The 24,150-nt window shown below is 41.3% G+C and overlaps 1 protein-coding gene across 2 annotated transcripts; it reads left to right on the forward strand.

Moving 5' to 3' along the window:
- The first annotated feature begins 395 nt into the window (after positions 1-395).
- S1PR1 (sphingosine-1-phosphate receptor 1) lies at positions 396-5,631 on the forward strand. Of its 2 annotated transcripts, XM_060026361.1 has the most exons (2): positions 396-820; positions 2,467-5,631. In XM_060026361.1, the coding sequence occupies exon 2, from the start codon at positions 2,630-2,632 to the stop codon at positions 3,776-3,778; it is 1,149 nt and encodes a 382-aa protein (XP_059882344.1). In that variant the 5' UTR covers positions 396-820; positions 2,467-2,629; the 3' UTR covers positions 3,779-5,631. The 2 variants fall into 2 exon arrangements, with proteins under 2 accessions (XP_059882344.1, XP_059882339.1); XM_060026356.1 differs by lacking the exon at positions 396-820 and having other exon boundaries at positions 1,937-5,631.
- The last annotated feature ends 18,519 nt before the right edge of the window (positions 5,632-24,150 follow it).

Raw genomic sequence — 24,150 nt, forward strand, 5'->3', positions numbered from 1 at the left:
GAACCTCCCGGGCCATTCTCCCTCCCAGGCTGCTCGCCTCCTCCATACCTCTGGCAGCCCCTTCCCAGCCTCTCCGCCCCCAGAACGCAGCCGGGACTCGCGGGGTCGCGGCGCCTGTTTCCCCTGCCTCCGCAGACGCGGCCGGGGCCGGAGAGGAGGGCGGAGCCCGGCCACAATCACCGGACTCCAATCCCCCAAGGGCTGCGGGGCTGGGGGACCAGAGAGGTGCACTACACACGCCAGGCCGTCCTCTGTCCCTTAAGACTTTTCTGGAGAAAAGCTTCCAACAGCTCTTCACCTCCCCCCTTTTCTAAGGCGCGGGAGAACGGTCTCCACCGCCCAGGAGCGGCGGATTGCAGGGCGAGGGCCGAGATTTATACATTAAGAGTCCTGGGGGCACCAGGCTCCGCCCCTTTTCGGGGTTTTTTTTTCCTTTTTTTGGTTGCCTGTGGGGAAGGCGGGGTTCTTCTTGTGTGTGTGTTTCTGCCCCAGATCTTTCCTGGACAGTGAGTCTCAGCAGCACTGATCCTGAGGCCCCCAGCCGCGGGCGGAGGGCGTGTGGGGTTGAGGCACTCACTCCTCCCTGTCTCTTCCTAAAGAAGCCACTCAGCCTCAGCGGGGCGCTCGGCGACTTCAGCTGACCGGTCGGCCGGGCCGCGGCGAGCGCGCTGGCCATTGGAGTGCGCGGCTGCGGAGGGAGGGGACCCCGACTCGAGTAAGTTGAGAACGCGGCGCGCTCAGTCGAGGGCAGCAGCAAGATGCCGAGCGCGCCGTGCAGACCCGGAGCTCCCCGAACGCAGCTTCGTCCAGCCTGAGCCAGGTAGGGAGTGCGCGCGGAGGAGCATCGCGGCGGGAGGTCTTCAGAGGCAGAAACAAAATTTTTAAACCGGAATGAAGCAAAACGAACACTTTTAAAACATCTGTCTTTGGGTGCTGAAAACAAGCATCTCTGGGCTACCAAGGAGACCAACCGGATCGGATTGTTCTTGGCGCACTTGTGACTTAACAAAGTTTGGAAAAGGGTTAAGTTCCCATTGTAGAACCGTCTGGGGTTGGGAGATAGCGGAAGCTGCGGTGGGTCGGAGGAGAGGCGCTTATTCTGGGAAATCCTATAGACAAAGACCGGGGGAGGTGGGGTAAGGGCTTAAACTTGCACTGCGAGCGAGCGGGGTGTGGAATTAGATGAGGGAAACGCGGAGCTACTGGGCGCGAGCTGCCTCTGCAGTCCTGGGAATTTCTGGAATTGCTGTCGCCTCGATGACTCCACTTTTATCGCATTTGCTACGTTACCTTGAAACACTTCAACAACTCTCTGGTAGACTTCTGATCACCAGTGCCACGTTTCATTCCCCCCACACTTTCTAGTTCTATGAGAGGAGGCAACGTGTTGGGGAAGAGCAGTGAATAAAACTGCCCGCGCTAGCTTAGCAATGCACCGACAGACTTCTGTTTGTGTGAGTTTCTGGAGAGTAATTTGGCATTTGGAATTTGGAATGCAGTGGCATGTATCTTTATCACTTGTAGTTTAACTTCTCTTATTGTGTGCGTGTTTCGGCTATATCCACAGTAACTAAAAATACTCCTTTTGCAATCAACGAATGTACGGCACTTCTGGGATTTATTGCAATATCTTATGAATGATTTTCACTGCGTACCTTTATATTTTCTTGCACTGGCTCGCAAGAAAAAAAAAAGAAGAAGAAGAAGAACGAAAAGGCTGTTGCTTCACGGAGGCGCTAAGCTTTCCTGTTTACCGCAAGGCCAGGGCGGGCTTGGCTGCCCACACCATGCTGCGCCTTCGGACCCTAAGCACACCTGCTCCTAGAGAGTTATTAATAGAGCCCAAAAAGTGACTGACGCTGTCAAATGGTTTTCGTGCAAACCTAATTTCTTGCATGGCAATTAGGAGGTGGTTTTAGCTGGGTGGTGGTGGAGGGCAGAGGTGTGCGTCTCCGCCCTCACATTGGCGGTTGAGGCTCTTCGAAGGAGCGACCAGAAGCTGGTGGTGAGCCCGCCGCCGAGCGGGTGAACGTTTCAGAGACTCTTTCGACTGCGGCTGGAAACCTTGTGGGGTGGGAGCAGCGTTGGGCGGGGGTGGGGGTGGGGGTTGAGGAGGCAAGAGTGGGGATAACTGGGGTTCACTTTTCCAGTTTTCCCATTTCCATTTAAGTGGATGTAACCATAGGGGACGATTTTCGTCTTGTCGCGTCGGAGTTTTCAGTTTGGGTACATTTTTGTTTTTTCTCCCTTTCTTTCTTCCCCTTCTTCCTTTTTTTTTTTTTCTTTGCAAGAAATGAGAGTTTGATTTTTTGTTTTGTTTTGTTTTCTTTAATCCTTCTTCCTGCACTCTCCCCAAGTTTCTTTAAAACAAATCAACAAGAAAACTGGAGCAGTACCTTCCTTAGAATGAATGACGCCAGTGTGCTGTGGCTTTTTCCCTGACTCTCTCTTTGTGATTTGTTTAAGGCTGCGGTTTCTGAGGCCCTCTCCAGCCACGGAAAAGCTGCACAAAAAAGCCTGGATCTCTCTCGCTCAACCACCCCCGCTGCCAGTGGAGGCTCTCTCCGCCTCGCCCTCTAGCGTTCATCTGGAGAAGTACCGCCCCGGGCTCCTGGGGACAGCGCGCATCATGGGGTCCACCAACATCCCTCTGGTCAAGGCCCTCCGCAGCTCTGTCTCCGATTATGTCAACTACGACATCATCGTCCGGCATTATAACTACACGGGAAAGCTGAATATCGGCGCGGACAAGGAAAACGGCATTAAACTGATCTCAGTGGTGTTCATTCTCATCTGCTGCTTTATCATCCTAGAGAACATCTTTGTTTTGCTGACCATTTGGAAAACCAAGAAGTTCCACCGACCCATGTACTATTTTATTGGCAACCTCGCCCTCTCAGACCTGTTGGCAGGAGTGGCCTACACAGCCAACCTGCTTTTGTCTGGGGCCACCACCTACAAGCTAACCCCCGCCCAGTGGTTTCTGCGGGAAGGGAGTATGTTTGTGGCCCTGTCTGCCTCCGTGTTCAGCCTCCTAGCCATTGCCATTGAGCGCTATATCACCATGCTGAAGATGAAACTCCACAATGGGAGCAACAGGTTCCGCTCCTTCCTGCTCATCAGTGCCTGCTGGGTTATCTCCCTCATCCTGGGGGGCCTGCCCATCATGGGCTGGAACTGCATCAGCACGCTGCCCAGCTGCTCCACAGTGCTGCCGCTCTACCACAAGCACTATATCCTCTTCTGCACCACGGTCTTCACTCTGCTCCTTCTCTCCATCGTCATCCTGTACTGCAGGATCTACTCCTTGGTCAGGACTCGGAGCCGCCGTCTGACTTTCCGCAAGAACATTTCGAAGGCCAGCCGCAGCTCTGAGAAGTCGCTGGCACTGCTCAAGACCGTGATTATCGTCCTGGGCGTCTTCATCGCCTGCTGGGCGCCACTCTTCATCCTGCTTCTGCTGGACGTGGGCTGCAAGGTGAAGACCTGCGACATCCTCTTCAGAACGGAGTACTTCCTGGTGTTGGCTGTGCTCAACTCTGGCACCAACCCCATCATTTACACTTTGTCCAACAAGGAGATGCGTCGGGCCTTCGTCCGGATCATGTCCTGCTGCAAGTGCCCCAGCGGAGACTCCACCGGCAAATTCACACGACCCATCATCGCCGGCATGGAATTCAGCCGCAGTAAGTCAGACAACTCCTCCCACCCTCAGAAGGATGATGGGGATAACCCAGAGACCATTATGTCTTCTGGAAACGTCAACTCTTCTTCCTAAAAGTGAAAACTGCTGACCCATGGGGAGCTTGCATGGTTGCCCACCACCCCAGTGTTTGGAAAAAAACCCAACAACTCTATGCCTCCGCTGCTGCCAGGCAGGAGCTGTCTCAAGCCAGAGGGAGGGAGGGGGAGCTGAAGAACAGCCTGGTGGTGCCTGGTGTTGGTGGGTAGACTTAGTTCCTGTGAACAATGCACTGGGAAGGGTGGAGATCAGGTCCTCGCCTGGAATCTATTTCCTCCCCTCGCTGGAGCTTTGATTTTGCACTGAGCCAAAGGTCTAGCATTGTCAAGCTCCTGAAGGGTTCATCTGGCCCCTCCTCAAAGACTAATGTCCCCGTGTGAAAGCGTCTCTGTCGGGAGCTTTGAGGAGATGTTTTCTTTCACTTTAGTTTCCAGCCCAAGTGAGTGTGTGCACTTCTGCTTCGCTAGGTATGCTCTGCATATCCTGCCCTCCCTTCCCCTTCACACCCCTCCTCAGAATTCCTTTACTTTATATTTTAACTACCTGGCATTCAGAGTTGGGAGTGTGGCACGGTCCATTTCTTGATGATGTGTAGCAGGTAGGCTGTGTCCAGCAGGTAGACTGTGGTGGAGATGGTTTGGAAATGTAAAGCAATTTCACTTGCTGAAGCCAAAGTTTCCACGTAAGCTGGATGAGTGTTTTTGATTTTAGTTGCAGTCACTTTAAAAAAAAAAACCTTTGCAATGAAATGTATTACAGTATCATATCCATCATGGCTGAAAACTGCATAAGGAAGTCCAATTTATTTAAATGACATCAGCCAGGATCCTTAGTGTTATAGGAGAAACAAACAAGCAAAACAAGGTGAAAACTGACTGGGGGGTGACTTTGTAAACCAAGGAAGATTTCTTAACGAATTTGTCTAACAAATACAGCATCTGTCTTTGGCACTTTTGTTGATGTTTCTTTCAGAGTGTTGTGTGAATCATTTCAACCAACAGGATGGCTGTATTTTGTTGTGTTAAAAGTACTTTTTTTAATAATTTTTGAATGTATTTGTTTCAACATTTTATTGGATTTTCCTAACCTGTGTTAACACCATTGAATGCGTATTTCTTCAGAAGATACCATCCTCTTGTGCCCTTAAAGCATTACTTTAACTGATAGGGAACATAAGAAGTTTTTCAGTACATTAAATAGTTAATTGAAGATGTGTATAAATGTCACAAAGAATAAAAATATATTGGTGTCTGTTTAGTGTGGTTTCCAGTGCAATTAAACCGAGAAATGTCTTTTTTTTTTTTAAAAAAAATAGTATTTAATAGGTTTCTGACAATGTGGATCATTTTGCACATAGCTTTATCAACTTTTAAACATTAATAAACTGATTTTTTTTAAAGATTCCTTTGTGAAGAGCATTTTTAAAAAAAATAATTATTAAGACATTCTATTTGACTATGTGCCTCTTCAGAACCAGTTAAAGGCAAATTTCTGTTATTCTTTAGAGGATTTTACCCTGATAAACTAGGGTGTGAAAAAAGAATGTGGTTTGTTTAGAAACCACTCTTTTTTTTTCAGGAAGAGAAACTTCAATAACTTAACATTGAAGAGTAGTAAAGAATGAGATGAAAACCACCAGCTTCTAAATACCACATTGACAAGTAAATGTAATTGTTTGAGTTTTAAATGACATTCAAGCCAAACTAAATTAAGTACAATAATTCCGTCTTAAAACATGAGTTTTAAAAGAAATAATGTACAACAATGTGGTTGTAAATCAAAGTTAAATTATGACACTCAATGGTCGGTTCACACCCATCCCTAGAAGCTTACATTCTTGGCTTGCCATCAACATACTGGGGAAGTGGGGATATGGCTATGGGAGATTATATTAAATTACTTAATTCTTTCAGGACATTGTCTTGGCTTCTCCCAGTCTACCCGCTGAACAATATAAAACTGTACATTAGAATAAAGTTACAAGTTGTAGAATGTTGGTTGAATAGCATACATCTTTTATCTGAAAATTTTTGATTCGTAGTATCTGAAAGCTTTAACATCCCTAGTCAATTTCTCCAACTATAAAATGGCAAGCCTCACAAAATTTTTAATTCTTGTTTTGATATTACCATCTTCATTGGGGGTTACATAGAAGTACTTTGGTGTGTTTGCCTCTTCAGTGCTATTGTTAACTTTCAGAATTTGTGCTTTCAAGTGTCATTGAATATGCACAGGACACAGTTGGGACACGAAGATAAACCTCACCTAATAGAGTAGATGTCATTTCTGGGTAAAGTTAACTGTGGGAAACAGAAGCATGTTCACTAAGGAAACCTTAGGTCACAACCTCCAGTTTCCTGAAGGAAATGCCAAAAATGCTCCGAAGACAAAAGACTGGAAACAAACTGGAATGTCTCTATCCATCTGTCTGCTGAGGCGGAAGGAATGAATTCATGTTACACTCACTTCCTAGACCTTTCATTACAGAATCAAGCATAATGGAAAAGCGTGTCCATTTTGTGTTTCTATGGAAGATAAAGTGGTTGTACTCTTGGACTTATCTTTATAAGCACAGCAGTGACTCACATGATGTGGGGAAGAATGAGGTGGGACAGTTGACCTTGGTGGGGACTGGGGAGCTCATCAGTGACAAGGGAGCACAGCCTCGCTTGCCTACCTGTGAGCACGTTATCCAATGATTAAATGTGTTTTCTTCCTGGAAATTCCAGACAGTGCATTTCATTCCAAGACAACTGGACAGTCGTGGACTGTGGTTTCCCTGGGTAGATGCGGGTCAGAGCCCTAGTTCTGGCCAAGAGCAATGGCTAAGATGAAGGAATCCTTGGCCGTATCCCAACATGAATATCTGGTTTTAATTCAGTATATTTTGAGAATTGAGGATGAAAAAAGAAAAAAAGCCCTCAGTACGTATATGTTTATACTAAAATAAACTCCCTAAAGTTTTAATTAAAAACGATGTAGAATGCCACGGAGCAACTAAACCCGTGCATCACAACTACTGAGCCTGCGCTCTAGAGCCCACAAAGCACAACTACTGAGCCCGCAGGCCACAACTACTGAAGCCCTCGTGCCTAGAGCCTGTGCTCTGCAACAAGAGAAGCCACCACAATGAGAAGCCCCTGCGCAGCAATGAAGACCCAATGCAGCCATAAATTAATAAATTAATTAATTAATTAATTAATTTAAAAAATTATAAAAACATGTAGAGATTTTTTTAAGAGGAGGAAAACAGACAACCAGAACAATACTTTATGGCTTATAAATATTCAGGAAAATTACAAAATGACACCAAATAATACTTTCTTCCCAACAACATTAAATGTGATTATAATTTTACAGAGTATTCAAATAAAAATCTTATATAAGACAATGCTTGTTCTTCCTTTGTAGTCTCTTAATAAGTAGAAAAATTAATTCTTTAAAAAAGTTGATTTAGTGATATTATAAATTCAAAAATGTACAGGAATAGGAGTTTTGCGTTCATGCTAATTAGATACTTTATTTTATTTTAGTAATATCAGTAGTACCAGCACTACAGTTGTCATTTATGGCATCTTTAATTTTTTCCCAATGTAAAAATACATAAAGATTTTAATGGTTCTTATCTTCATATTGGATTAATTTCTCCTCTGGACATGACCTATGTTAAATATATGTCCGGTCCAATACTCTTTATAGTACTTTTAACCTAGACTATAGTTTTTGCATGATTTTGACCATTCATGCCTCCATTCAATATATCAATATATCACCTGTCAGGTTTTCTAAGCAACTACAAATGAACTATTTCTGGGAGCTATTACTCTGAAATAGCACCTTCAGAAAGATGATGGACCATGTTGGGAAAATCCTACAAAGTGAGGGCTTGAAGTTCAAGTAATTCTGAATATTAAAAATCCCTTTTTCAACTGAGACACAAGGGATAATACTTGAGTGACACATTAAAAAGAAATTCTACCTGCAGAACCGTTAAAGATTTGATTCTGTAAATAGTCACTGGCTTAAAATTAATCTCTAATTTAGAACCATTATTCATCCACAGTATTTGCAATAATGAATTTTTATAATCTCAGTATAATGTTCAGTTATTCTTTTTTTTTTTTTTTTTAATGCTGGTTGCTCCATTCTCATCTGGAATGATGTTTCCTGCGGACATCTAACTAATTAGATCAAATTAGATTGATCTCATTTGTTTTCTAACAAATTAGATCAAACTAGATTTGTCTATGCTTTCTCAAAATTTGTTTTAAAGCTTTTGAGGGAGGAATCACAAATAACCAAAAGAAACCTTTATAGGAACTATTATTCTTTCCCCGTGGACACAAGTTCTTGATGATGAGAAATCATAATAAATTGCATAATTTCCTCCAACTTTCCTTCCTGCTTTTTTGATGTGTGCTTGGTCACAAGGAAAGGAACTCAAAATACATTTCTGTATACACCATTGCCTTCACTGTCATTCTAACTGAAACTACAGACTACAAGGCTTTCTTGAATAGGTGAAAGTCTTTAGATTGTCTACAGAGAAAAATAATTTTTAACCAGTGGTCAAAAGAGCTAGGAAAGATAAGAGGAAGATAACAGTGAGAGAGGGTTAGGGTTAGACCTGCATTTAATTCAGTCTTTTCACAATCCTTGACAAGAGCCAGGACCTAGAGCAAATTTGGTTCATGTTGAAGATATCTCCCCTAATACCTCCTATCTCTTACTCCTGCTTTCTGCTCAGATTCTTCAGACTCTCAAGAAGTTTTTCTCATGCTCTCTTTGAGGACTGAAGGATTAAAAATCAGCTTTGGATCTGGATATAGTCATTAGCAAAAGCCAAGTATAAACTGCAGATTTGAAAGAACAGGAATTGCTACATTTGTTTTATTGAAGCACCAGCATGTGCCCATTCTGTGTTAATTAATAATGGATAAACACACTGTGGTAAATTCATAGAATGGAATATTATTCAGCAATTAAAAAAGGAACTGCTACTGTTACTTGCAACAATCAGCGTAAATCTCAAAACCATTACGTTGAGCAAAAGAAGCCAGCCACAAAGAGAACATACTGCGTGATTCCATTTATGTGAAATTTAAGAATAGACAAAACTAATCTATGGAGATAGAAGTCATCAGAATAGTGGTTGCCTGGGGGAGGAGAATAAACTGAAAAGGAACATGAAGGAGCTTTCTAGGCTGTTAACAATGTTCTCTATCTTAATTTTTTAAGGTGTTTGTTACTCGATGTATGCATTTGTCTAAACTTATCCAACCATATTCTTAAGACCTGTGAAAATAAAAAAAAAATTCAATATGGTAAACTTCTACTTCTGAGTATGAGGGCTATATGGGTCTTCGTGAAATTACAGAAAAAGTTTTCAGAGTTCAGTAGAATGTGGCAAAAGCCCCAGAGTGTTCCATAGAAGGGACACATGCTCTTTTAGTATTCTCCTAAGCCCCAGAACCAAAACATTAAAATGCTAAATAACTGTGACCTGATGATATATCTTTGCTTCTATAGAATGAAAATTTGGCCTAGTATTGGTATTTGTAATCTCTGAAGAATTTCTGTGTCTTGAAAGAGTCTAGGGTTATAATTGAAATTCTCACAATGAAAGTTTCTTAACAGATTTCAGTCTTAGGTGTATATGGTGCATTGTAAATCACCTAATGAAGAATGGACTTTTACACACTGGCAGGGATACTGAAACATATTAGTATTGGTGACACAAACTGGAGTGTGACCAAACAGATAAAAGGTATTCAGTCACATGATTACACTTGTCTCAGTGTAAGATCTGCATTGTTAGAAGTAGTAGGCAGAGACACAAAAGAAATGGATGATAAGCTTATGCTCGCTCTCTGTCGCTCGCTCGCGTACTCTCTCTCTCATACATTCTTTTTTTAATATTCTTTTCCATTATGATTTATCTCAGGATATTGAATATAGTTCCCTGTGCTATACAATAGGACCTAGTTGTTTATCCATTAAGGTCATGCTTTTGAGGGCTTTATAAGCTTGTTGCAGCTAGATAGCTTGTTGGCCTGTGCTCAGCCCTGTTTAAGGATTCCTTCCTTCAGCCAGCTCTGGGAGTGGCCAGGCAGAGGTGAAGTGCTTCAGGTGCTGCGGTGGTCTTGGGACAGGCTGATTTGATACAAGGAGGAATGGGAACAGGAAAGAAGGGACATTGCTTCCAGTGTTAACCGGAAAGGGGAAAGGTAGATAGCTGCTTACCTACTTCCCTATTATTGCTCCAGGGCAGAAAGAACAACCCCAGAGGAAGCACTGATTTAGCTCGTGCTTCCTTCTCCCACCCCTCCTAATGGGTGCACCCACCCATGCACCCATCCCTTCAACAAGAATGCTTGCCCTCGGCTGTGTGCCATGGATACCACATGAACGATAAACAAGGTCCCTGCCTTCATAGAGCTTATAGGATCCATTCCACCAGCTCTAGTGCTTCAATGGCTCCTTCTGTTTGGGGCCCAGGAAGCCTGATACAGCAAGAAACGTTTCTTCTTTCCAAGAGTTTGTCCAATGTTGTACACTTCCCGGAATATATTCGCTTCTCAAGCAGTGTAAAATAATTTCATTTAATAAATATGATCCACGTTGGCAGCTTTTAATCTTTGGCTTTTATTTAACCAATATCTCTAAATAACTTAAAGTTAAATAATGGTGAATTAACTTTTAGATTAAGAATGAAGTCCTTTATGGTATTGGACTCTGTGGTAAATATCAGAATTGGTATTCAATTTTTTTCTTCCAGTTTTACTGAGATATAATAGACATACAGCACTGTATAAATTTAAGGTATACAACATAATGATTTGACTCACATACATCATGAAATGATTACCACAATAAGTTTAGTGACCATACATCATCTCGTATAGATACAAAATTAAAGTAACAGGAAAAAAATGTCCTTGTGATGAGAACTCTCAAGGACTCACTCCCTTCACAACTTTCATATGTAACATACAGCAGAGTTCATTATACCTATTATGTTGTAACTTACATCCCTCGCATTTGGTTTTTCAAGTTGTTCTAGACCGCGTGTGAAATCAAAGCATTCAACTTTTTAGTTTATATCTCACTTCACTTTGTGCTTTTCTCTCAAGAGCACTGCTGTGAACTCTGTTGGGTGGAGCCACTTGGGTGAAATAGGCAAATGAAGTCTGCATTTGAATAAGTCTTAGGTGGTGTCCTAATTTAACCTGGATGCAAAAGAAAGGAGACAAAAATGCGCAACTGAAGAAGAAACATGACACACATCCTTCATTATTAACGTCATGAACAAACTCATCTAAAGGTGAGCAATCACAAATCCTCTAGAGGACCAGAGAAAGAAGCCTAGGTAGGTCTTTTGTGTGTTGTATGTTTCAGTGACTTCTGATGCCAGGGAGTGGAGCTAGATCCCAAGCAGCCCAAGGACTCTGCATTGTAGTCTTACATAACAATCCCACTGAACCTGCCAATAGCTCAGATGCCCACCCACCATGACCAGATCCACCCCTCAGAGGTCTACTGGTGGGACAGCTGGGTGGTTTCATTCTTTGGTACAAAGGAAAGCATACTTCTTTCTAATTTCAGGGTTTCTTTTATGCCTGTCCAGACACTTCAGGAAAAACAAATTTAAGTCACCAGAAAGTTATGTTCTAAAATAAGAGAAGACTTGTGCTAAATCACTTCGAAAGGCATTAACTATCATATGCCTGGAGAGTCTTCACTCACCAAGCTTCTGCAGAATTTTGCAGCACCAGAAATAGTGGTTAGGTCTCACATGCTTTTCTGCTTCAGCTAGCTTCAGTGGCCACCTGCAGAAATAGTTCTTGGTTTCTCTTCCTTGTCTAGATGTTGGTCAGGGCAGCATTTAGAAAAACATAGATTTTCATATTCCCATTCACACGTGCAAAGTGAATTAGGGTATTAAAGAATTACCTACATTATTCAATATATAAAATCCTTTGCCTCAATTATCTAAATATTTTATGTCAATACTTTCCCCAGCTGAATTATTATACTATCATAAGCACCATAGTAGGAGTTGCAAAATTACAAGAAATTTAGAAGACGTACCCACAAGGACCTCCTAATTTAAAGGGGAAAAATGACCCCTATAACAACACAGTTTTATATACATTACCTCATTTTATATATTCATTGTATTAGTTTTTCTTTTAAAAATTATGCTTATAGAGAGCTTTTTTTTTTCCCATAATCAGTTATTTTTGAATTGTGGCCCTATGTAGCAAAAGTTGAAATGGGTTGAAGTAATTTAAACATCTGTGAGTGATTTGAGTCAAATAGATTTCCATCCTCTGCTCACTTTCTAGAACATTCAATACAAGCAGTTTAGTTACTGAACTTGTTAAAGTAAAGAGCTATCTGGATGACACTATCTTTCCCTTAAAGAGATACTCTTGGAACAGGGGCTGTGCTAAAGTGTATGTGGCCTACAAGATAAGGAGACTTGGATTTCTGGGGTTGTTTATTTGGTATCTTTCTCTACTCATCTGGGCTTTCTATTAGATTTGTAAAAAGGCCATTGCTATTCTCACAAATTCTAGGCTAAATACTAATCAAGGCACTAGAGTACAAATTTGAAGTGTGTGTTAATACTGAACACACTTAGCAGCTAATAGCTAGCAGTGTGGGATCTTGGATGCCTAAATACACATCAGATTTCCACTAGAGGGAAAAAAATGTGTTCAATCTTTTGTCTTTTCAAAAAAGGAGTGAATTAACTAATTCGTCCCTAAAGTAAAAATTTAGAATAAATGTTTTAATTCAACACAATGTTCCAACGTTGGAAACCTAAAGTATTTTAAAATTAAGGAATGGACAATTACTTTCCTTTGTGTTTTGAAATAGATTTTCTTGATTTATAGAAAGGTGGCTTTTTGGAAATGCTATATAATTTTATCAGAGTCTTAAAGAAACAATTATTTATACATAATTTTTGCCTAATGGATAGAATAAGCCTATGGAGAATTTGGAGGAATTAAATAAACACTAGAAAGAAAAAAAAAAAAAGCACACAAGAGATGAGTTTCACTGAAAAACCACAAAATGATTGAATGTTGATTCCTTCCCTGGTGAGGACAGTTTTCAGGCCACCAAAACTGCCTTGCGTCATGTCAGGGTTGAGTCTGGCACTGCGTGTGATATTATTAGGTGGTTTGCAGAATTTTGATTCATACAGAATTGTGTGCCTGTGTTACCACAGTAAGTTTACTTTAGAGTTTGCATTTCATTATCAATTAAGAATGCACTGGTAACTGGCAGGAAACGTCCATTTGGAGCGAAGTAATCGGAACATTTTCTCTTTGTTGAAAGCACTTTAACTTCCTCCCTACTTCCATTTAAATCTATCTGAAGGAAAAAGAGCAATTTGTGTTCCATACAAAAGAAGTCTTAGACATCAGGGATTACTATAGTTTCTTTGCATTATAAACTCTCTACATTCTTTTTATGTCACTCCATGAACTTTTCTGTAATTTAGAGGAAATCCACAGCACTAACTCTTACTTTAGAGGCTGTAACCCACTGCCTAAAGCAAATAAAAGGTAGCAGCGTCATTTCCCTTGCTGAATTCTTTTTTCAGTCAACTTAAGGAGGGGTATAAATTGAGGGCGTAACTTTGTTTCCTGTATTTTTGAACCGGCAGGGTATCCCTAGGATGGGTGGCTGCCTACTTGAATAATCTCTTCGATGAATACTATTCACATCTCACGGCTCTCACTAGGAAGCACTAGCAGCCCAGCACAGAGTTCTGCTTTCACTTAACTTGTAAGAGAATGAAGAGGCCTTGCCAAGGTTCAGAAAAGGATAACAAAGCATAAGCTCTTTAATGGGATGTAATAGCATAAAAGTCTAAGTGCACCGAAGCCCTTTCCCACAAGCAAGACCTGATTGCGGGGCTGGCATTCAGGCTGATGACGACCATTACACATGGGGAAACAGCACTACGGAGAAACAAAAGTAATTCCACTGAAATGAGCCAAGTATGGGCTTTGGGAAAAATAAGGATCTGTCTGTTAAGCTTTGCTAAGATCAGGATCTCTGTGATTTATAGTATTTTCCATGGAACTGAGTTTATTTTTATGGAAGAAAATTGTAGGATCTAGAAAACATTTAGTTTAGTGAAGCCCTGTTTGAATTCTTTAAGCGAGCTGAAATACTCTTTTATATGGTGAAACGCTTCCATATATTTGTTGGCTAATGAACATGATATCTTATAAAATGACATTTTATATACCATACATGGCAGAGCAGAGCGGTCGAAACGCAATCATAATGCTAAAACAGTACTTCTGGTCTGGCCATCGTTCCTTGTCAGCGTTGTAAGGACTTCCAGGCCTGCTTGTCAGCTCTGAGCTAGCCAGCCTCCTTCCATCATTTGGCTTTCAGGGCTCCCTAGCACAGGGGTCTTGTTAGATCAGCTTTATGATTAGATGCCAGAGTAGTCACTTAGATCCAGATGTGGTTACCTTCCAGCAGTTGAGGGGCCTTCAGAAAGTTTCCTATTCTATTTAGATCTTCGAGTCAGTGGTTGCCTTCAAATGCCTCTGGGAACCAGGCAGAGAACTTATTGGAGTGAAGTGAGTCAGGTAGGATTGTGACGAACTTGAGAGGAAAGTCCATCTCAGTGGCGAAGTCCTTACCTCCTCCAGTCCTTTGCTGCCAGCTGAGAATGGGAGCCCAGTGTTTTGAGGTGTTCCAAAGGAAGCTGGAAATATGGATTTTGATGTGTAATCTCCTGATTTTTAAATGTTAGTAACTGATTCAATTTCAGAATAACCTTATATAGGCCAAATGTCAAATGACGGTAGCTAAGGTGACCTCAGGGCTCCTATTTGTCACTTGATTTAAGTAGGAATAACTGAGCTGCTCAGTCTAGGTCCAGCATTAGTGTTAAATCAGTCCCACGTTGAAGCAGTCTCCTTCCGTTGGCCTGGGGTGTGACAGCCCATGGTGGATTTGGGAAACAGGTTAGATTGGGTTCTGGGACTTAGGGTTAGAAAAGCTTCTTGGTTGGTGTGTCTGATCATTGGAGGCTACCACATATCTGAATGGGATGTCCTAGCTCCTGGATTTCCACTGCGTGGTGATAATGGATATCAAACCACTAGTGTCTCAACCTTTCCAAAATGTGCCATCTCATATAATGCAGTAGCATAATGACCACATCAGCCATGCATATTGGATGCTGCAGTACTTTCTAAATGTTGGTTCCCTTCGTCACCCTCCTTTCTAAAATTACTTTAAAAATTAAAAGCTTTAAAAAGTGTATGAGTGGGCTTCCCTGGTGGCGCAATGGTTGAGAGTCCACCTGCCGATGCAGGGGACACGGGTTCGTGCCCCGGTCCGGGAAGATCCCACATGCCGCAGAGCGGCTGGGCCCGTGAGCCATGGCCGCTGAGCCTGCGCGTCCGGAGCCTGTGCTCCGCAACGGGAGAGGCCACAACAGTGAGAGGCCCGCGTACCGCAAAAAAAAAAAAAAAAAAAAAAAAAGTGTATGAGCAAGTCTGACTTTTCCACTAGCTATACACAATAATCCTATGAACTGTGTATCACTACCTATTCCCTCAGGATGAAGAATCTTAAACTAATGAGGTTAATCAACCTCCCCCAAGAAGCTGAGCTATGCTTTTCCATTACACAGAGAAGCCAAGAAAACTTCCTCAGGCTTCCCAGACTCATAATCACAGATCCATTGAGTTGGAACGGACCTTAGAGAGTCACATGTCCAACTGTCTCATTGTGGCTTGCTCCTGATTCCTGATCATTTCTCTTTTCCATATGCTATTTGGAAATCATAGTCTTATTAGAAAGACCCATGATTGAAAGTGAAATATTTGTGTTGCTGGTTGTATTTCCAGTTTTATGCATCCAGCTTTATTTCTTTTAGATTCAGCTAGGTTTTCTTTAGACCCTTAGGCTATTGACCCTTGCTAATTTTTATAACTGGGATAAATGGAGTGCAAGTCTTTGAAATGACAATGATTTTGCTTCTGCAGCAGTGTGAATGCCTGTTAAATTTAGAGGGAATCTCAGATCAAAGCAGAAGGGTGTGGCAAATGTTAATGTAGATGGTAGTGTTCGACCAAACAACCCACCAGAGGGTAAAACGCCATGCTGTAATTTAAAAAATGGTGGAGCGTTTTGTGGTTTGTAATGTCACTGGAAACCCAAGAAAGGCCTTATTTTACGCAATTTGGCCTATTTTGTCGTTTATTTTGATTACAAAAATGTCAAGAGTTATTTTGACATTTAAAAATGCTTATTTCAGTTAAAGTTCGGACTTCTGTTATGATTTCCCTTTTTTCTTTCTTTTTCTTTTTCTAGGATTGCATTTTGGTTTCCCACACAGCCTTTTCAACTTTCCTGTGTTTCCTTTCTCTCCAGATAACTATGAACATTTTAATTTCGACACAGTATCTGCCACAAAATCAGTTACTTTCGTAGCAGAAGGATCATTTTTGCAGTAGGGATCAGTTTTGCAGGGGTCATGGCATCTGGTCATGGCAGAAAACACCAGGATCTTCCTTGTGATATAAAATGGAAGGTGGAAATATCATTGGAATTTCTTCCATATGAAGAGATTTCCTTCCACAGGAGGAAATACATTGAGAAGTCACAGTCGTCCATTTGGCCTGTGCATGAATTCTGTCCACATCACACACTTCTCAGGTGTGTGACCCTGGAGAAGTTATTCAACCTGTCTGAACCCCTTTATCTATCAAATAATGATGATAATTACAACTTTAAAAGTCTGTTGTGAAAATTAAATAAGATCATGTTTACAATGTCAGGCACAAGATTGGTACTCAATTCACGTCTATTTCTTCATTCATTTAACATGTTTATGGAGCACTTATTATGGTCCAGGCACTGCCAGCACATCTGAGAAAAAATAGACAAAATCTTTGCCCATAGACCGCATTCCCTTTCCTCCCTCCATCCTTCTCAGTCACTTGATACTCCCCACTAAAGCCAGACCACTTAGGATGAATAGCCCTGTTTTTTTTTCAAAGAATTCATTCCTTTGGAAGTCCTACCAGTCAACAAGTACATTTTGTGCTGAGATTGCCTTTTTACTTGAAACCAAAGAAAGAACGTGTGATGGAATTGCAAAATTCAACTTTATTTAATCTATGCTATTTTGGCTTCCTTCCCAAGCTCTTACCTCCTGGTCAGAGGGAGGAATAAAATTGACTAAATACCTGGTTAAAATGTAGTTGCATTCACCTAGAGATGATCATGCTAAGTGAAGTAAGTCAGAGAAAGACAAATATCATATGATATCACATATATGTGGAATCTAAAATAATGATACAAATGAACTTATTTACAAAACAGAAATAGACTCACAGACATAAAAAACAAATGTAAGGTCATCAAAGAAGAAAGCAGGGGGTGTGTGGCGGGGGGGAGCGGGGGATAAATTAGGAGGTTGGGATTAACATATACACACGACTGTATATAAAACAGATAAACAACAAGGACCTACTGAGTAGCACAGGGAACTATACTCAATATCTCGTAATAACTTATAATGGAAAAGAATCTGAAAAAGAATATATATATGTACTGTATGTATATGTATATATATATATGTATGTATGTCTATGTATGACTGAATCACTTTGCTATACACTTGAAACTAACACAACATTGTAAGTCAACTATACTGCAATAAAAATTTTTCAAAAAATATAGTCCCATTCAATATTGGATACTATTCTGCTCCCCTTGGCTAAAAATTCTCAGGCTCACAGGCCACCTCTTCCTCCCCAGCTTGTCTGGAGCAGGGAGAAGGGTTGAGGCTTATGCAGCCTTGGGTGGTGGGAAGAGACAGTGTCTTCAGGCACAGCTGCCTACCCCTCCCTGGCCCTCCAGGCTGTTGTCCCGTCCACCTGGTGCTGCTGGCCCTGTGGGTGTTTGTGGCCAACTTGGGTGGGTGTGACCTGTGGTTGATCTCCCACCCAGTCAAAGTCTGTAGTGGGCTCTGGTTGACCTGCTTTCATTTCAGTTTCCCCTGCTGCCCTTTGAAGTCTGGCTGGCTTTTGTCTGCCTCTGAGGAGCAGAGGGGCCTGAGGTGTCTGGGTCCTCTCTATCTACATCATTCTGTCTGGCCATACTGCACGGACTGGGGCGGGCTGGGTCCCTGGGCTTGTCTGGGGGTGTGCCATATGCAGGGCTACCTCATTTCAGAGTCCATGAGGGTCTCTTGCTCTGCCTTTGGAAGTAACTAACCTTGCTTTCTTAGTGCACGTTTCCCTGCCTGGGCCAAACTCAGAAGAGCTGGGTAAGGGGAGATTAGGACCACCTTCGCTATTTCTCTCTCTGTCTCTCTCCCCTTCTCTTTCTAATTCCCACAATTCCCCACATTAACAAAGACGAGATCTTTCCAGTGTATCTTCTTTCCTGACTTCATTCACCTGGCTAAATCTTAGTGACAAACAGGTTACTCTTTTTTTTCACTTTATTGTGGTAGATCTCTATGATCTGAAGCCTCCATGTATGGTGGTTAAACTACTCAGGTCTCACAAAGGAGTAGAGAGAATTCCTTTTTAAGAGGCTTGCAAAACCGTATTTTTTGAATGACAGAAGCAAAACATTACTCTTTGTCTTGTTCTCTTTCTATAATAAATTCTAACCTTCCTTCCAGGCACATCATTACCTCAGGCAGACCAGTGCAAAGATTTCTACTCAGGATGACAAAAAAGAGAAAAGCACTTTAAACATGTAAGAATTTACTTCTGTTACAGAATGATGGCTCTTGCCATCAAGGAACTCACTGTTTATTTAGCTTTGTGGTCCAGGTGACTGGCCTGTACCCAGATGCTGGTGGTCCTGGGAAGGTGGCTTACCGTCCATGGATTCGGAGTCGGTGGCAGATTACATGATTTCACGTCACGCTTCTCCTCCACCCAGTGGAGTCTCCCTTCTTCTTGCTCTTCAGTACCCTCTTCTTGTTTTCAGTTTTCTCTCCTTGATCGCACACTTGCGCTTTGCTCCCACACTGAACTCACATCCAGGAATGTGGGTGCCCAGAAAGGCACACCGCTTCTCTCGTCCGTACATCCGCACTGACAGCCCCTTTGCTCCAGCTCTTCTTCCAGATCTTTCTCTCTTGTCCTTCTATATATGTGAACATTGATTTCTTAATGTGCTGATAATCATTGCTATACTTTATCGAGTACATTTTACATAGTAGAGATGAGAAAGGTCCTTTTATTTGGCTCTCTCATTTAATCCTGAGAACGCCCATTGTGTGCAGGAGGAAAGAGAGGCTCAGAGAAGTTAGAACATTTTTGCTCAACACTACTGAACCATCCTTTCCCTAGTTCTCCATTTTATCCAAAACTACCTTCCAGGAAGATTTCAAATAACCTCTGCCTTTTGAAAGCTTCATCAATTTTGGCAGATTTGCTTTCTCTGTTCTTATAGAGATGTGTCTATATCTCTTTTATAGCACATATTACAGTCTGCCTTGTATGATAGTTAATTGTAAGAATTTCTCCTCTACTGTATTATAAATCTTTGAAGGCAAGGATTAGCTTTTACTGATATATTCCTTGCTTCCAGAACCTAATAATACAGTAGCATCGAACATAATGGACACTTTAAAAAATGTCAAATATCTTGCAGTTTGTTGAAAAAGTATTTAATAAATTATTCATTCATTTGTTAAAAATTATTTAGTCTACTGTGTCAATTACTATTAAACAGATGACAAATAAATGATAAGTAAAATTAGAAATTATCTCTGTCCTTGAAGAGACTTCATTTATTGGGTAAGGCAGACTATCAAATAATCAACTGAATAAATTGAAATTTTAATAAGTAAGAAAAAAGACTACAGAACCAATAATTAGCAGAGCTAGGACTTGAACCCAGATTTCAATGGTCTCAAAGCCCATTACACTAAGGCACACTGCTCTGAAAAAAGGTTTAGATTTTTGGGTGAAGATTTTATATAAACTGAATTATCCTACAATAACTCTGAATATGGAACTTAAAAATTATCTTATAGGGCTTCCCTGGTGGCACAGTTGTTGAAAATCTGCCTGCCAATGCAGGGGACACGGGTTCGAGCCCTGGTCTGGGAGGATCCCACATGCCGCGGAGCAACTAGGCCCGTGAGCCACAATTACTGAGCCTGCGCGTCTGGAGCCTGTGCTCTGCAACAAGAGACGCCGCAATAGTGAGAGGCCCGCACACCGCGATGAAGAGGGGCCCCCACTTGCCGCAACTAGAGAAAGCCCTCGCACAGAAACGAAGGCCCAACACAGCCATAAATTAATTAATTAATTAAATTTTTAAAAAATTATCTTATAATAACTATCTAAAAATCATTATAGCTGGCCCTCCATATCCATGGGATCTGCATCCAACCCACATTCAGTCAACCACAGATGGAAAATATTTGAAAAACAAAAATTCCAGAAAGTTCCAAAAACCAAAACTTGAATTTGCTACACACCGGTGACTATTTCTTTACAAAGCATTTACCTTGTATGTACAACTACATAGCATTTACATTGCATTTGGTACTATAAGTTATCCAGAGATGATTTAAAGTATGCTGGAGGATGTGGATTGGTTATATGCAAATACTACACCGTTTTCTATAAGGGACCTGAGCATCGGTAGATTTTGGCGTCTGCGGATTTGGGGCCTGGAACCAATCCCCCGTGGATACCAAGGGGCAACTGTACTTTGAAGGGAAGAATGGGGAACTCCTTTTCAGAGATGATTAATCCTTGATGCAATTCTGTTAGAAGTGCTGACTAATGGTCTGATGACTGCTTATTTTGATCTTGGTGTTGGTAAAGAGGGCAGTACAAGTCAGGAAATGAAAAGAAACACAGATTTCGGACGCTCAAAATTGCTAACAGTGGAGGTCTTCATATTATTTTGGTTCCAGCTTTTTTTTTTCCTGGGCTAATTTAACCACTTCCTCTTCCATTCTTCTGTTTTGTCCTTGAAGGCCAAATTGTTTTTCCCTTTTCTGTTTAGGTTATTATTAATTTAAAAAATCATATTTAATTTCCCATTTTTTAGCATCTTTTACCACCCACTCTTATCTTCTTCCCTTTCTTTATATTTTCCATCTTATTCTCTTGTTTTACTTCTTGTATCCTCGCTCACATACTCTGCCCCATTGTTACTGAAAATCAAATATACTGGAATCCTAATCTCTAAAATCCTGGCCATCACAGGTAAGGCCCTTTGAAGTTTGCTTTCAGCCTCTGTTCATGGATGGTCAACTCACTCACCAATTACAACTGTGCTATTGCAGCATTTGGAGGTGGTGTGTGGAGCCCTGCCTGTATACTTTTTTATTCTGTGAGGTTTTGCTAAAAATAATGGGTGGCTAGATAAAAAAAAAAAAACCCTGATTGGGCATTCACTCTAGAAAAAAGTGAGTGGGTGTGTCTTTGGGAATGAGAAGGAAGATTAATTCTACCTAAAAATGTATAGTTATTTGCTATGAGTTACTTCTCAGCATCCTCTTGAATAGCGGTCGACTTAGTATCAGAACAAAATGATGATTCAGGGTGGTTAAGTGACTGACATTTTAAGGACTAGGGAAGGGAGAGGGATAAAAGAAGGAGAACTTTCAAAAAGACTATACAAACTAAAACTAAAGCATGTTTAAATCTCTTTCCTCTGCTGTTGCCTTTCCCTTTTCCCTCCGATTTCCTTGATTGGCTTGTCCTTAAGGGAAACAGGGAGGATTCCTATTGGGCACCCCTTCTCAGAACAAAGAAAGATCTCCAGGTTCCTGTTTCAGAGGAAGGGGGTAGGGGTGCAGATCCTTTATGGCCTGGAAGAAGTCAAGGCTATTTCCTCAAGTTTCTCTGTTATTTTGAGATGCATGATTCTTTGTCTGAAGCTGCTGTGACCTTTCAGGAAACTTCACTACTGACGATATCAGAGGCACTTGGAAGAAATAACTGGTTATTGATGGGCATAAGGTGTTAGTAAAGACCAACTTCAATGTGTAATATTTATTAATTGTTAAATTTTAAGAAGTTTTAAGAAAATTTTAAGAGGGGAAGCTGGGAAGAATATTTTCAGAGAGAATAGCATTGACATATATACACAACCAAATGTAAAATGGTTAGCTGCTCCATAGCTCAGGGAGATCAGCCCAATGCTTTGTGATGACCTAGAGGGGTGGGTTAGGGAGGGTGGGAGGGAGGCTCAAGAGGGAGGGGATATGGGGATATATGTATGCATATGGCTGATTCACTTTGTTTGTTGTACAACAGAAACTAACACAACATTGTAAAGCAATTATACTCCAATAAAGATATTAAAAAAATAATAAAGGCAGCAGAGAAAAAATACAAATGATTTTTAAAGGAAAATAAAAAGAAAACTTTAAGAAATGATTTGTATAAACAGGGGTATTGTCGAATCACATAACATCTGTATCCATGAGTTTTATTTTTGTACATGTCATTTAATCCAAGGGTCCCTGCAGAATAACATGTGCATTTAGAGCCATCCACGATGTCCAGCCTGAGGTGACAGACGATGGTGCATATATCCGGATGAGACTCTTTACTCATTTTTTTTAACTGAAGTATAGTTGATGTACAATATAAGTTACAGGTGTACAGTATAGTAATCACAATTTTTAAAGGTTATCCTCTTAACACCCTGAGCAGAGAAGTGGTATGTTCAGGGGGATCTGCTTCTGGCCCCTTCGCCAAATCCTCTGCTTTACTTTCTTTGGGAGTGATGCCATAACATCCTGCCAGAAGTGACAGGGGGAGAAATGCAGTCAATATGCTGATCTTCACAAAGAAGCAGTCACCAATCCACTTGGAATAGGGCGCGCGTTCTGCATCACGTTTCTAGTTGTGACCAGGCCTAGCTTTAAAATTTAGCCTTCTTTACCAGGCCCAGGCCTGTCCTTAACCAGAAAACGGGCTTTTGGATTGAAGTGGAGGAACACTAATTGACTGATAGGGGTAAACAGATCCAGACAAGCCCAGGGGAATCAGTAATGAGAAACAAACAGGGATACATAGCAGATACAAGGGAGGAAATTAAAACAACAACAACAACGACAATTTAGCCTCTCAGTGTGCTTTCTTATACTTTTTCTTGTTAATTCTAATTAGGGTCTCATTCAAAGGACTTAAGGGGCAAGGAGTAGCTTCCCAAAAGAAAAGTTTAGACTTATAAAAAGAGCATTCTTTTCCTATAGGTCAAATAAGCATAATCAGTTCGGGAAAATACTCCCTGGAAACTATGAAAACATAACATCATATTAGGAAGATCAGCCAATAAGGTGGTCAGAGAGCCTATTGGACCAATCAGGAAATGTGATTCTAATGGCTCTCTGGGCCCTTCTTTTCTAGCAGGGATTACAAACACTCGCTCTCTTTAAAATGTCACCTTCAGGGACGTGTTGCCAGCCCTTTCAGTTGTAATCCCCAAAGGAAAAAGGGAGATTTAATAAGAATTGTGGGATGCCAATATTCAGATAAATTTCAACTTCCAGAGACAAATACAACCAAGATTTCCAGCAATTTTAACAATATGCTTGTCATTATAAGCAGGCTTCACTGAATCATGTGGTTTTCAAAATTTAGGAGGCAGGCTAACTCTATAAGAAGAAACTAAATTTATAGAAAACAGAGACTAGAGGTAAAAAAAAAAAAAAATCCCCCAAACCAAAACCTCTGTTATTTGGTTGCCGGGGTAACTATTCCTGATTGGAATAAGACAGACATGTGATACAAGAACATAGCTGGTTCCTCTGAACACAGCTTTACCATATCTCTTTGTGCTTGAACTTTATGGGAGAGAAGGGACAAAGTTTTCTTTCTCATTGTACAGAGAGAGATGCAATGGAGGTAGAGTGGAAATAAGACAATTTCGAGTGAGGAAGAGGCACTGATTGCCCTCTTTCTGATAAATTGCAAGCCCGCAGTCAAGGGATGGAACGCTTCTGGCATTCAAGTAGTTAAGAGATTCTGAGGTCAAAGCCACAAACACCAGTGAAGGTATGCACAGGCTTTTCAAAACTCAGAAAGCTTCTTTGAGAGGAGAGCAGGAATTAGAATAAGCTAATGTTGCTTAACTCTTGAAATTGGTTGTTAGTAACTCACCAAGCCCAGGAGATACTCAGCTTCTAGAGGGCATTCCAAACTCAGCCCCATCAAAACAATGGCACGTGTTTAAAAGAACAAAGTCAGACCAGAGCAGAAGAAAGGAGAGAACTCCCAAACCTATGTCTGATACAATTATGAGTTGCAAGCAGAGAGAGGAGGAACCACAAAATTTGTATGTAAATGACAGGGTTTACCAGGGACCTGATACTGGCTCTAAAATGAACTTCTATTTTTTTTTATTTACAAAAG

This window comes from Delphinus delphis, chromosome 1, assembly GCF_949987515.2.
Source record: "Delphinus delphis chromosome 1, mDelDel1.2, whole genome shotgun sequence".
NCBI classification, from domain to species: Eukaryota; Metazoa; Chordata; class Mammalia; order Artiodactyla; family Delphinidae; genus Delphinus; species Delphinus delphis.

Bases quoted from the DNA above. Each gene is read 5' to 3' on its own strand.
- S1PR1 (XM_060026356.1), top strand. From the start codon at position 2,411: ATGACGCCAGTGTGCTGTGGCTTTTTCCCTGACTCTCTCTTTGTGATT.